At 37.6% G+C, this 13,403-nt stretch overlaps 1 protein-coding gene and 1 long non-coding RNA gene across 2 annotated transcripts in view; one reads left to right on the top strand and one right to left on the bottom strand.

Moving 5' to 3' along the window:
- BMP3 (bone morphogenetic protein 3) overlaps nt 1–4,962 on the bottom strand; it is a 30,389-nt gene extending 25,427 nt beyond the window's left edge. The window contains exons 1-2 of the mRNA XM_072406803.1: nt 4,716–4,962; nt 4,357–4,619 (exon numbers count right to left, since the gene is read on the bottom strand). Of these exons, the coding sequence (XP_072262904.1) occupies nt 4,357–4,619; nt 4,716–4,962 (510 nt within the window). The remainder of the gene's footprint in view (nt 1–4,356; nt 4,620–4,715) is intronic.
- A 4,475-nt stretch (nt 4,963–9,437) lies between these two features.
- The window catches only part of LOC140326583 (uncharacterized), a 23,070-nt gene continuing 19,104 nt past the window's right edge, over nt 9,438–13,403 (top strand). The window contains exons 1-2 of the long non-coding RNA XR_011919899.1: nt 9,438–9,771; nt 10,632–10,686. This is a non-coding gene — a long non-coding RNA (uncharacterized lncRNA). The remainder of the gene's footprint in view (nt 9,772–10,631; nt 10,687–13,403) is intronic.

Below are 13,403 nucleotides of genomic sequence, written 5' to 3'. Positions count from 1 at the left end.
TGTGTGTGGTGTGTTATGTGTGTAATGTACACTGCTGTGTGGTTTGTAATGTGTGTAATGTACACTGTGTGTGTTGTGTGTTATGTTTGTAATGTACACTGTGTGTGTGGTGTGTTATGTGTGTAATGTACAGGGCTGTGTGTGGTGTGATATGAGCAGTGTGCTTGTGCTATATTTTAGAGTACTTGTGTGGAGAACTGTGTGTGTATGCTGTCTGCTATACATTGTGTGCTATTTGTTGTGTGGTATCTCAGAGCTGTGTGCATGTTCTTGTGTTGTTTGCTTTTTGTTGTATATAGATGTGAATTATGTGTTGTGTTACTGTGCAGAGTTGTGTTCTTTTGCTTTGTACACAAGGGGCCATTCACACCTTTATTGTACTTTTGTTATTTGTGATAAGCTGACATTCTGCACACAGCACATATATAGGATTTATTATCAGACACACTGATATTTCATATATTGTTTCATATACGTTATATATAATTCAGATCTTTATGATTCCTACATGCAGCTAGATACAATATAAAGAAAGACATGTCATAAAACAATGGCCTGACTTCATTCAGAAAGTTCTAGTTCCCCTCAGTCACTATAAAGTGGAACTCAAGTCCCACTCTAAACATGGGTGATTCAGGCAGGTGGATATTGCAGAGAGACAGGCGATGTACAATACCAATTCTTAGCTGCCTGTCATGTTTTGCTGCGCTGCATATGCACAGCTCAGCACTGAATACCAGGAAACACCAGCATTCCTGACATCACTGGCATGTTCCAGGGACGGATGAACTCCTGTGTGCCTGCGCTGGAGTTAAGTCATCCTGGCACATCCAATTATTATTGTTTTTAGGAAACAAAAAGTTGGTGGTGTCCTGCCATGCAAGGAGGATAGGAGAGAAGACATAAATCCTAACAGGATACAGGGGACCATTTCAAAATTAGATGGATCAGATAAAAGATCCCCACTTCCCATTATTTCCCCTTCAAGCTTTTATTAACCTTCCTCTAACTAAAGGTGTACTTCAGTCAAGTGAAAAATTAAAGTAAACATCACTTAAAAAATGTTTAATCTCTGGAAGGTGCTCACATTTAAATTCTAACTTATTCTGAATACACAAAGATCTGACAATTTCAGGTAGTAAGAAAACTTGCCCCCTACCCCCTGCCCCCATTCTAATTGGTTCTAATACTATTATGGGTAACGTTACTGGCCAATAAGAACATGTGGGAGGGAGAATCATAGGGATCATGGATATTTTAAGTTATTATTTATAACCATCAGTTTTTGATATTTTAAAATGTTTTCTAGGCTTATCTGTTTGAAATGTCTCTTGTTTACAAAACTTACAGAACTAATTGTTTATTTGTAAAGCACATACTTCATATAAGCAATATAAAAACTAACCGTTTAAGGCAGAATTAAAATCAGACATTTCCCCTCTGCTCCAATATAATTGGTTTACCATTATCACAGAACATATTTCTTTTTACAAATCAGTACTTTAAATGGTGAAATTGAACTGATTTTACTTCACCTCACAGCCTGAAATGTGAGGCACTCAGCTCCTTCATGTTTCTCTGTACAGAGAATGGGAGATAAGCTACTAATTGCTAAGTAAACAAACCCGAAAGACTGTCCTTAAGTTAAACTGTCAGCAACATAATGCTTACCTAGGACCTTCAGGGTTTGTGGTAGTAATGTTTGTACATCTAAAACAGGCCAGCAGTAGCACTTGTTTATTTGCTTCGTTTAGATTGTTCACTGTCAGATTAGATTTGATTGCTATCACAAACTCTCCCCAGTAAAAAAGGTTCACAAATTATGAGGTTAGACCTCCATCGCAGAATCACAAGTAGCAATACAAATCTGACAGATACTAGGATAAATGTTAAAGCTGAACTAAAGATCTGATTTGACATCAGAAACAGCTTTATTGCTAAAATGGATGTTCCTCCTTCAATCAGTTTTCTTACCTGTCTGATCGCCGTTTCTTTTGTTAGAATTGACATGTACAGCTCAGTGTTGGTTGTCAGAAAACCTGGCAATCCTGGCTGCCCATGTGACTGCCAGGACTGAATGAACTCTCGAGGGCATGTGCTGGAGTTACGTCATCCCAGCCTGGCCAATCAAAATGGCCGAACGTTGAATTAAGGAAGAGAAGAAGGTGGCAGTACCAGCAATAGAGCGGGGACAGGTGAGTAAAAAAAGGGTTTATGTGCACTTTAATAGCTTGCTGGTTGTGTTTTGTGGGTTTTCTCCTGCAGCAATTGGCCAGCAGACCATTACAGTGACAAATGGTAGAGATGATGTTTGGTATTTGGCTATAAAGCTCCTGACCCCCCATCCTCACCATTTGTAATGTCCCTGTCCCTCTGAGTTGGTCAATGATGTCCATGGGGGTAGGTTGTCAGGTGGGATATTAGAAAAGTTCCATTCACTGTTCTTTCCTGTAAAGAATGAACCCAGAAGTGCTCATCTTTGATCATTTTTTAATGCTGTCATTCTCAAGCTTAGCTCCTAGCTGAGCAAAATCTGACAGAACACAGTTTGTGCCCTATCAGCAACAATGGTGTGAACCTCAGGTGTTACTTTAAAGAGGATATGTCACCTGCATGATGCTGTCACATGGTGTTTTTTTTTTTTTTTGGTTTTGTTTGTTTTATTAATAAAATATGTCCATCTTTTATTACAGCCCCTATCTAATATTGATAATGTAAGTTAAATAAACACCCTTACATCCCCATGTACAACCACATAAATACATAAATGCACTCAAACACATATATAAAAAAATAATACATTATCAAAGATAACTAAAAAAACTAGTAAGGCTGGGCTTATCCAATGAATTACGTTAAATAAAAGGAATTCTTATTCATTCTGTGAAAGGTTAAAGCACAACTAAACCCAAAATTATACAATACAAATTCAATTAGTAGGTTGATAAATAAATACAAACAGTGTAAAGCAAAGTGGTGGACAGAAAACTTTTAGGCTAAAGGTGCTTGCAGACTCTACATTTAAGCTACTACAGCTCATTTCCAGTCATCACAAAATTCAGCCAGTGGGTAGGTCAATCAGGTATGACTGTGATATCCAAAGTAGAGAGAACGATAGATGTCAGACTACATTTCCAGTGTCCCTGTATTACAGCATAAACCATGTGCCTGATCTCAATCCTCAAACTAAAATAGATGAGAGGATTGGATTTTACTGTTTTCACTTTTAACAGAAAGATATATTGCACAATCTAGCATTTGTTATCTTTTTATTTCATACTGTAGGTGTTCTGATTAGATGGATACTAATAACCTGAGAATATCATAAAATTTGGCTGTTTCAATAGAGGCAGGCTAATGGATCTGATGAGTGCCTTGCAATCCCTTGGTATTTAAAAAAGCAAAAGCCCAGTGGGCCCTTGTTGCAACAGTTTGTAAAATGTTTCTATTTTCATTTAAAAACCACAGCAGTTGTGTATGAAACACATGGCTTTTTGCAAACTAGATGTCATTCAGTTTGGGTTTCCAGGTATTTTAGGAACAGGTTATGAATTAGCATTATGTTATGAAGGGGCTGATTTGTACATACATATTGCAGAACATTTAACAGCTGTTAGATATTGAAAGTTTAAATGGCTCTGAGCACTGTTTTTTTTTTATAATTTTCCTAGACCATCGGTTGTCAACCTTTACTATTAAAAGAGCCATTTTGCCCCCTCTTCCACTAAAGAAAAATATTCTTGAACCACAAAACACAACACAGCTTATAAACTTAAGTTTTAATCTTTTTTAATTTTACCTGTTACAACAACAGAATACAACAAACAGAGGTGCAGTGTGCATGTGTGGGCCTACTTTGTAATAAATTTGAGTCCTTCCCGTATTTGTGTAAAATTAAAATAAAATGTAGCCTTCTTTAATTAAAAAAAAAAACATATAGTTGCAGATTGGCAGTTTTAAAAAATGAAACATAAAATTAGGAACGTTTTATGACAGGTCAATTTCCGTACGTTCTCATCCTCTTCGGGTTTCTTTTTTGGGCAGCAATTAGGCGAAGCACCTGAACATACAATAAAAAATACATCAGCTCCGGGTCTGAAAAAAATGTTTTTTCTGAAAAATAATAGCCTAATAAATAATAGTGTTCTCACCTGTTTAATGTGACTTTTGTTTCTGAAGCTCAATGCTGATCTTCCCTATGTCGGGGCTGTAAGATGTGACTTTGATCTTCACACAAGACTGTAGGCTCTGATTTGTGAGGCCGAGTGATATTTGGACTTTATGAAGTTCATGCTCGAGAGAACTTGTTTGCATAAGTATGTTGAGTCAAAGATGAACAGGACTCCAAATGCATACCTTGTCGGGTTTGGGGAGGTTTTCAATATAATTCCGTTTGTGTCCTTTAGCGAGAGTTCCCTTCTGACGGTCCACTTCTTTGAGATCTGCTGTCAGGCTTTTGAACTTGGACACCCATATGTCCTCCAGTTCAACTTCAAGATCAGGCTGACTTATCCCTGTGAATCCGGATATGTTCAGCAGGGATGGGTCGATGTCCAGCAGTGTGACAAGGAAGGACAGAGTGTCCTTTCTGAACTCGCTGAATCTTTCTCCAAGTGCAGCTGGCATTGCCATTATTGTATGGTGTAAATATTCACAATTTATACGATTGTTCTCTTATTTGAACTCTCTCAGAGAGGGGAAGTGGGAGAACATACCTCTCTGTACATCTCTGGCAAACTCTGTCATCTTGTGCTCCAACGCCAGAACATCCTCCAGCAACTGCAGGGCCATGCTTCCATTTCCCTGGAAATTTTTATTCAGTGTGTTTAGGTGACTTGTCATATCCACCATGAAATAAAACTTTTCCAGCAAATCAAGGTCTCCCAGTTCAGGATAGCTGAGACCTTTGCTTTCCAAGAAGGTTTTCACATGTTTCAGACACGCAGAGAAGTGTTTCAGCATGTCTCCCCTTGACAGCTACCGAATTTTGTTTTGCAGCAGGAGATCCGAATATGCGCTCTCTACTTCATCTAGCAATGAACAAAACTGTCGGTGGTTTAACCCGTTTGCAATTATTTTGTTCACTATCCTAATTAGGAGGTTCATCACTTCCACACTTTCAGGGGAGAATGTTTGAGCACAAAGTGCTTCTTGGTGCAAGTTGCAGTGAAACTTTATCAGCTCTCAATCCAGCAAGTAAAGTAAATTTTTGCAAAAGCCCTACCTACTGTGCTCCTCTCATACTGGGTGCACCATCAGTAGACACTGACACCAGGTGAGTGGTGTGGTGTTCCTTTGCTTTTTAGACAACTCAAAACAGCCTCACAAATGTCCTGTCCCTGTGTTTGGCCTTTAGTGGTATGAGTTCAATCAGTTCTTCCTGCAGCCAATCAGAGTTCATATATCCGCACACCAGTGCTGTCTGCTCAATATTGTTTACATATTTGACTCATCACAGGCAATTGAATATGCTTGAGCTGCATTGATGTAATCGTTTGCTTACTGGCAATGGATGTTGCCATTTTATTGGTTCTGTCCTTGAGGGTCTTTGCAGAGAGAGGAATTTCTTTCATTTTCTGTTCATTTTTGAATTCAGAGAATAGATGCTCTGATTATTTTATGAACAATTCTTTCATGTATTCTCCATCTGTGAATGGCTTTCCCCTCCTTACGATCTCATGAGCTGCCAAAAAAACTAGCAGCTGTAGTTGAGTTTGGAGAGTTGATCCACTTCTTGAAAGTATGTTTGCTCTGCTCAACTTTTCGTAGTAGTTCCGAAATTAATCTCTTTCGCCCATCTTCAGTTGGGTACTTTTCAGGAAAGGCTGAGTGCTAGTTTTGTAAATGCCTTTCAATGTTACATTTTTTGTTGTTTGCTAATTTCTCGCCACATATCAAGCACACAAGTAAGTCAGCGTCGTTGGCAGTAAAGGCAAAGGAATCTGCCCATGCAGAATTAAACTCTCTATTTTCTTCTGAGATTTTTCTTTTTTGAGATGTATTCATGGTTAGCTTACCATGGGGGTCACACACTCAAGAAGCCGCCTGCAGGTAAAGGCGAGGGCTATAGACGTGGATCTGATTCATACTTTAATAAACAAATTAAAAAAACTTTTTAACTTCATTGTATTACCTCGGACTCCAAGATAACTGTGCAACAAAATAAACAAAAATAAAATAATATATAAACAAAAATTAAATTAATAAATATCTGTTATTCTTTTTTTTTCTTTTGTCAAGGCCGAAGGGAGCCACAACAAGGAGGATTAAGAGCCGCATGCTTCCCCGGAGCCGCGGGTTGCCGGTCCCTGTCCTAGATCTTTGTATACATGGACTGATTTATTTCCAAAAGATAAAAACATTCTCATAAAATATTTGAATTCAGAAGCTGACTAACTCAATGTAGCCATTGTGTTGGGATACCAATCAAAAGTAGCTTGATCAGGAATGTTGGTAAATACTGATAAAAACTTCTGTACTTTCTGAAACTTCTTATCGCCTGAAAAAGCAAAACAAATCAAGTCATTCCATCTAAGGACTGGTAAACTGTAATGAATATTACTTTCTTGGTTTTGGGTTTAGGATGTGCTAGTGATTCTTTCTAATGGATAACACAGATATTGCCTAAGCCTTTCTAATACTATGAGGAGTTGCACTGAAGTAGTTATTATGGGTGAACATTTTATTCACATACTTCATACAGTTTATAGTAAGTTGCAGATGCTAATCTACCATCTCACATCTGTGCTTCATACATAAAGTCATTTTTAGAAATGACTAACAAAGACAATCAAATTCAGCAAAAAGCTAAACCATTTGAATGGGGGGGGGGGGGGGTAGTCAAGCCTTTTATCACCCTTCTAACAAGCAAGCTGTGTTGTTAATAGATAAGGGTAGTCTAGACTTCAACTTTAACAATAAGACTTTTCAGTCACTTACTTCATATGCATTATATTGTAGACAAGACATTATTTTAATGACTTCAAAACCCAAACTTATCTTTCAAGTGATTATTTTCCTTCTTTAAACTATCATTTAACAATTGTGAACCCTGATGCTAAACCATGAATTCCAAAAATACTAATAGTGAATTAGTAATAATTGACTGAACAAGAAAAATAATATGACTTTCACGTTTTTACATTATTTTCAAATTATCCTTAAAAGGTACTACAAATATCTCCTTTATTGTCCAACGTCAATAGTTTACTAGTAGATTTTGGGGTTAACTAATAATTTGTTTTGTAATTTCTTACAGTTCAGAATAATAGGAGTAATAAGAATAATAACCCCCCCTAGAGGTAATCCCGAGTGTCACTCGGGGTGGATTTACCATGCAAAAAGCGATAATCCCGAGTAACACTCGGGTCACCTAAAACATAAAAAAACACTTACCTTGTTCAGTTATTGTCCTGCTGGTCCCTGCAGCTGCGTGTGCAGAGACAATCTCTGGGGTTTCCCGGTGACTTTGGTGCATGCTTCAGTGTGGGCAGGAGGAGCGGCAGGAAATTCAAATAATTTTGTATTGAATTCAATACAAAAATAGCTGTATTGAGTGCAATATGAAGAAATCTTTATATTATATATATATATAATTATATTATATATGCTACTGTACAGTTATATTACATGCATCACTTTTTTTTTTTGTTTTTTTATTTAAAGTTTAATAATAAATGTATTAACTATTGGACATATTTCGGTGAGTTATGCCTAAGAATTATAGGCCTACAATGTAAAATAAATTTCCATGCAAAAAAATGTAACGCTTTTTGCGTGGGAATACGGACAGAATTAAACTGCTAGGGGGGTTAATAAACGAGTTGTCATGTTGTTATTTGCAAATATTGTCTCAGAGGAGACAGATTAGTGGCTCAGGATGCCCCCACATGACACCCAACAAAAACTAAAGGATGGTGCTAGTGAGTCATTCTTCTTACCCGCTTTCCCAACCATAGGAACATGTATAGCATACATGTTATCATTTATCACAAGGATGCGTAAAATCACTGACATTACCCATATCCCTTCTTGAAAATACTCTGATAACAGATGTGCAAATATTTGTTGCATTGAAAAAGCATCATCATTAAGCGCAATACTAGCTAATAAGGCATTTTTCTCTATACCACAGCTTGAATAAATTGTTATAAAAACAAGAATGGACAATGATGATAATGTGCACAGATGAATGTGCAGATGTATATATTTGCATGATATCTTGCAATTCTATGTAAAGGGTATTTTGTGGAGGAATAATTTTTGACACCAAACAATGAGCAGTGACGTAGGTATTCTAAGCTTCTGAAGGTCATAAATGATGCATGTGAATCTGGATATAAGTTGGGAGGGTAAAAAAGATGGCATAAGGTCTGCATTCTCAGTCTTTAGGATGCTGTACATGTCCCCTGTATCTGATAGGCTTTTCTAAAGAGTACTGGTTTAATAACCTTTACATTCTAAGAAGTGGGGGAGTTTGATGGAGTAAAATTAAGCATTCCATAGATAAAGACATTTTTATGGTAGAAAACAGTCAATTACCTCTTCTTATCCATGGTTTCATTTATTTAGTGCTTTCTAAATGTGATCCTGTGTTTTTCCCAAGCACTGTAATTTTAATTTCTGCTAATGCCTAATTTTTGTATAATCAATGGGGAATAAAAATGCCACATTCAAATAATAAAGAACAGTGGATTTAAAGTGAGTACATGGCATTCACATAATAAAAAAAAGGGATCATCCATAAATGTCCAGCTTGACCTGGATTCTTTAGTGCCCAGGGCTGTTTCCCCACATTGGACAAACACAAATTTACCCCTAAATCTCCTAGCTCTGTGTATATAAGGCTACCTACACACATCAGATGATTCTCGTTCGATATCAGCCCTGAGGCGATTATTGGACGAGAATCATCAGGCGTGTGTACTCTTCCTCACTTGCTCTGACAACCGTCCTGGCGGATCCACAGTTGACGAACAAGGAAGATCATAAAGAAAATTAAGGAAAAAGAATGCAGCAGGGTTCCGCCCTGTCATTCTTCTCTCCCTTTGCCATAAATGCTCCATCATGCATCTTGCAGTCTTTTGTCGTTGGAAAGGATCGTGAAAGATTGCACGTGTCTACCCAGCCTAACAATTAGGTATACTCTCTGACTATGACCCAAATTTATTCATTCTTGTCCTAGAAAAGCAGAGCCAACTTTCAACTTTCTTCTAGATAGGACATGGCAAGAATACAAAACAGCAGTAGATGTACAGAAAATGCATAATCTGTAAATGAATCTGTAAATAAAATATTAGGATGATGTCTTGGAAAACAATACCAATACAATTTAACTTTGATAAGTAATAGGGAAATGTGGGCAGCTACAAGGGGTACAAGGCAGTTGATGACAGTTTGCTTTATTGCAACTTTTTACAATACAAGTCTATGAGTTGGTTGACTTCCAAGAAACAGTGCACATCCTGTTGGGTGGATATTTTATCTGGTTACAGGCTTGTTTTTAACAGGGAAGTAAGATCATATTGGTGGTCAATTTGTGCTGCTTCTAGTGGTGTATCTATACATCTCTACATTTAAAGCAGCATTTAAAACAAAAAAAATGCCATAACCTTATAACTTGTACAAAACAAATGATTTTTTTTTAAAAAGTACCTGAAATGTTTAAACTCACTTACTTTTACTATCCCTCAGAAGCTGTACTGACCAGAAGTGTGCCGGAATCTGTAAAGGGAATTTTGTAGTGATGAGCAGGAGATATGCTTCCAATTGGTAAGTAAAGGAACAAGTAAGACTCTGTTTGACAGATGAACTGATAGTAAGCCATTTTTGTTCTCATTTACAATTCATTTTTACATCTCTCCTGTTTACCTGGATGTTACTTAACCAAGCATAATGGTTTCTACCACCATGTGTGTATGTAATGTTCTGTAAAATAGAGGGAATAGAACCTGAGACTTTTGGCTGCACAACACCTGTATGCTACTGTCCATATTGCCAGGGCAGAGGGGGGCAGTTAGAGAACAAGGGGGGGCAGCCATGATGAAGAAGTATAGTCAGCTAGGATAGAGAGGGGACCAGCAATGATACAGTGAGAAGCCGTAAAAGCAGAGTTGGACACCCAGGATAGATAGGGTCAGTCAGGAGAAATGGGTAAAACCAGGATAAAAAGAGTAATCTAGGATAAAGAGGGGGCCAGTAAGGACAGAGTGAGGTTATCAGGGGTCAGCCAGGACAGATGGTCCAAGGATGGACAGTGAAGTCAGCTAGAATATTGAGGTCTAGCTAGGTCAAAGAGGCCAGCCATAAGGGGAGTTAAGTGACAAGGTCAGCCAAGATGAGGAGGGTCATGTAGGATGGAGAAGGGGTCGGCAAGGAGCCAACTGTTATAGGCAACCTAGCAACTTAGGGGCAGTGTGTCACTCTACACTATACAAAGTGTATAATGTTTTACCTTCTGCAACCAACAGACACTTTCCTTCCCCACACCCTGTCAGGCATTCTTCTAGGACTGAGTGGCACTTATGTATTGATGTCCCACTCAGTCGGGGTGTTCTGTGAGCCCATCCTTTGTGATAACTTGCCCCATAGGAAGAAATGCAAACAACAATAATATGACTGTCATTCTGTAGGAAGAGGACTACTGGTGGAGGAGTAGGCCAGAGACAGAATTGGAGTGGAATTAAGGTAGGTAGAAATTGTTTTTTTTTATACAGAAGAAGGAAGCCAAGCAAAAAATAACTGAATTATGAACAACTAATCTAATATTACTAATATTTCCTGTAATGGAAAACACCGTTTTATGTGTAACTGGGAAAGGAGAAACTGTAGCATACAATTCCTCCTTAAAAAAATTTAGTAGTTTGGTAAAGTGAGAGGAAGGTAACATAAGAGATGTCAAAGTAATTTCTTCATGTCAATAGGGTATTCAAGCATTTGTCAGGATTTCAAGATTTTTACCACAGAGGTACATCCATTTTTTGACAGAATAATTTGTGTTACATAGGACAAGTTGGCTCAGTCTTGCTCTTTTTTTTGCTCTCACTTCTGGTCAACCTAAAATAACATTTTGAGAAATTACTTATTCTTTGCCTCATCGTATGTCACAATGCCAAACTGCCTATATGTAGTAATTGGCTTATGTAACAACAGCTAAGTCACTCGAATCAGATGTGTCTAAGAATGATTTCCAGGCTGAATGGAAGTGCCTGCATAAAATCCCTCTACTACAACAGATGTTAGTCCTCTTCCTCACTACTTCCTGTTGTATTAGATGTAGAACTAAGATCATACATTTTGCATTCTGATTTCCCACAGATTATAACATTAGCATGCTCTGTTGATGATCATTAGCTTTAGCACATAAGCATTTTCAAAACTGGTTGTATATTGTTTGTGCAATGTGGCCAAATACTTGGAAGTACTTGGAAGGTGGCCAAGTACTAGTGTGGCTAAGTACTTGGAAAGTACTTAACTATATGTGCATAATTTTGATTTGTTAGACAAGTAAAAAAGTACAAGCAGTGAGTTTGGTTGTCCTTGAAGATGGACAGTTATGTAACTGTAGTTATTCTAAAGATTATAACTAAATGTCAGTGGATACACTTTGCATACCAAATGTTAATATTACACTATTCATTGTTTATTTTCCTCAGGAAATTGTATTAGGGAATCTTGACCTACCACCATGCTGCATCGAGTTCTGGCATTGATGAACAATGTTGGTTTTACCCCACACAGAACATTTTAAATTAGGACCAAAAAACAATTTCTGGTGTCAACAAAGTAGATTTTTCCATGTAATTTTTTATATGTTTACTAATATATGTTATACTACTACAATTTTCAAACTTGAAAATTGCATTTTCCATGGCTTTCGGACAATTTCATAAGGCCCGGCTCTTTTTGTGTCTGGAGCGGTGTTTCTCAACCATGGTTCTGTTGAACCCTAAGGTTCTTCCAGAGGTTGCTAGGGGTTCCCTGATCAATGAACAGTTTTTGACTCTCAGTCAGTTTAAATGACTCTAATAATCCTTTTGGCTAGCTGTGAGAGTGACACTCTGCCTATTGCCCAGCAATGGAGAACGCATTGAGCCTAATTTAATAAAACTCTCCAAGACTAGAGAAGATACACTTTCATCTGTGACCCTGTGTAATCCAGCAAACCTTGAACGGATCTGGTCCAGGATTGAAAACATTTGCTAACAAATAGCAAATTACTTTTGAGAAATCCAATTCAGGTTTGCTGGATCACCCAGGTTCACGGATGAAAGTGTATCCTCTCCAGCCTTGGAGAGCTTTAATAAATCAGGGCAATTGTAAGATTACCCCATGAGGTTTCATCATGGGAAAATTCACAGGGGTCTCACCCTTTCCACTTTATCTGAAATATAAAAAAAAGTTTGGAGAGTTTTTATAAATCAGGCCAATTCTTCCTACTGACCATCATGCTTATGTACTGCATTGTGGATATAGAAAATATAGCAGGGGTTCCCCGAAGACCTGAAGTTTTCAAGGGTTCCTCATGTAAAAAAAAAAGTTTGAGAAACACTGGTCTAGATTATAGTTTCTCCAAAGATGGTTTCTCTCATCTCACCTGTATAATCTCTCCTTCAAAGCTACCATTTTTTGCTTGTGTTTACTAGGTGGAATTTTGGCTAAGTTTGGTGTTTAAACTTTTAATAGAAAGACTGTTTTGCTGTAAATATCTGATTTTTAATAAAGAATTTAGTAGTAGTTGGGGGATGTTCAACGTTTTGGATATTTTTTAAAACCCAGCCCTGATTGGTACTTGTCAACAATTTTGTTGTTTTGATAGGTGCTTAGTCTTCATGATGTGGTTTGTTTTGATGTGCTTTCTGGCAAACTCTGGGGCCTTCTAGAAACAAGTGTATTTTTGTTGTGACATTTAATTGCACGCACATGTGTCTTTTGAAGACAGTCGATTGCCTGGAGCCAGAACTCTCACAACAAAGGGAGAGAATACGTGTGAATACTTATACACGCATCATTATGGAGTATTTGTGTAGATCAGTGACATGACATTTCAGTTAAATCCATTTGAATTTTTGTTAAGTGAAGCAAAGCCAATAATCCATATCAGAAGATTGGGATTCACCTTTCACTCCTCTGAGTGGGTGACTTGCCCTTTACAATTAACCATTGTTTTATTTTTTTTCAAAGGGCCATAAAACAGTAGTGTGATAGCACCTAGTGATAGGATGCACTGATGGGATCAAATGAAACAAATGTTTTGATAGGAACATTACTTTGTATTAATCTTGGGTCACTGTCACGGTCCCTTCCGTGACAGAAGTTTGAGGATCTGTCAGACTAGCTGCATGTGCGATTATCTGACAGCCTCTTTGGTTTTACTTGTTGCTGTGTTGTTGTTTGTAATGACC

The sequence above is a fragment of the Pyxicephalus adspersus genome, chromosome 3 (genome assembly GCF_032062135.1).
Source record: "Pyxicephalus adspersus chromosome 3, UCB_Pads_2.0, whole genome shotgun sequence".
NCBI lineage: Eukaryota > Metazoa > Chordata > Amphibia > Anura > Pyxicephalidae > Pyxicephalus > Pyxicephalus adspersus.
This window is presented reverse-complemented; position numbering and strand designations above follow the sequence as displayed.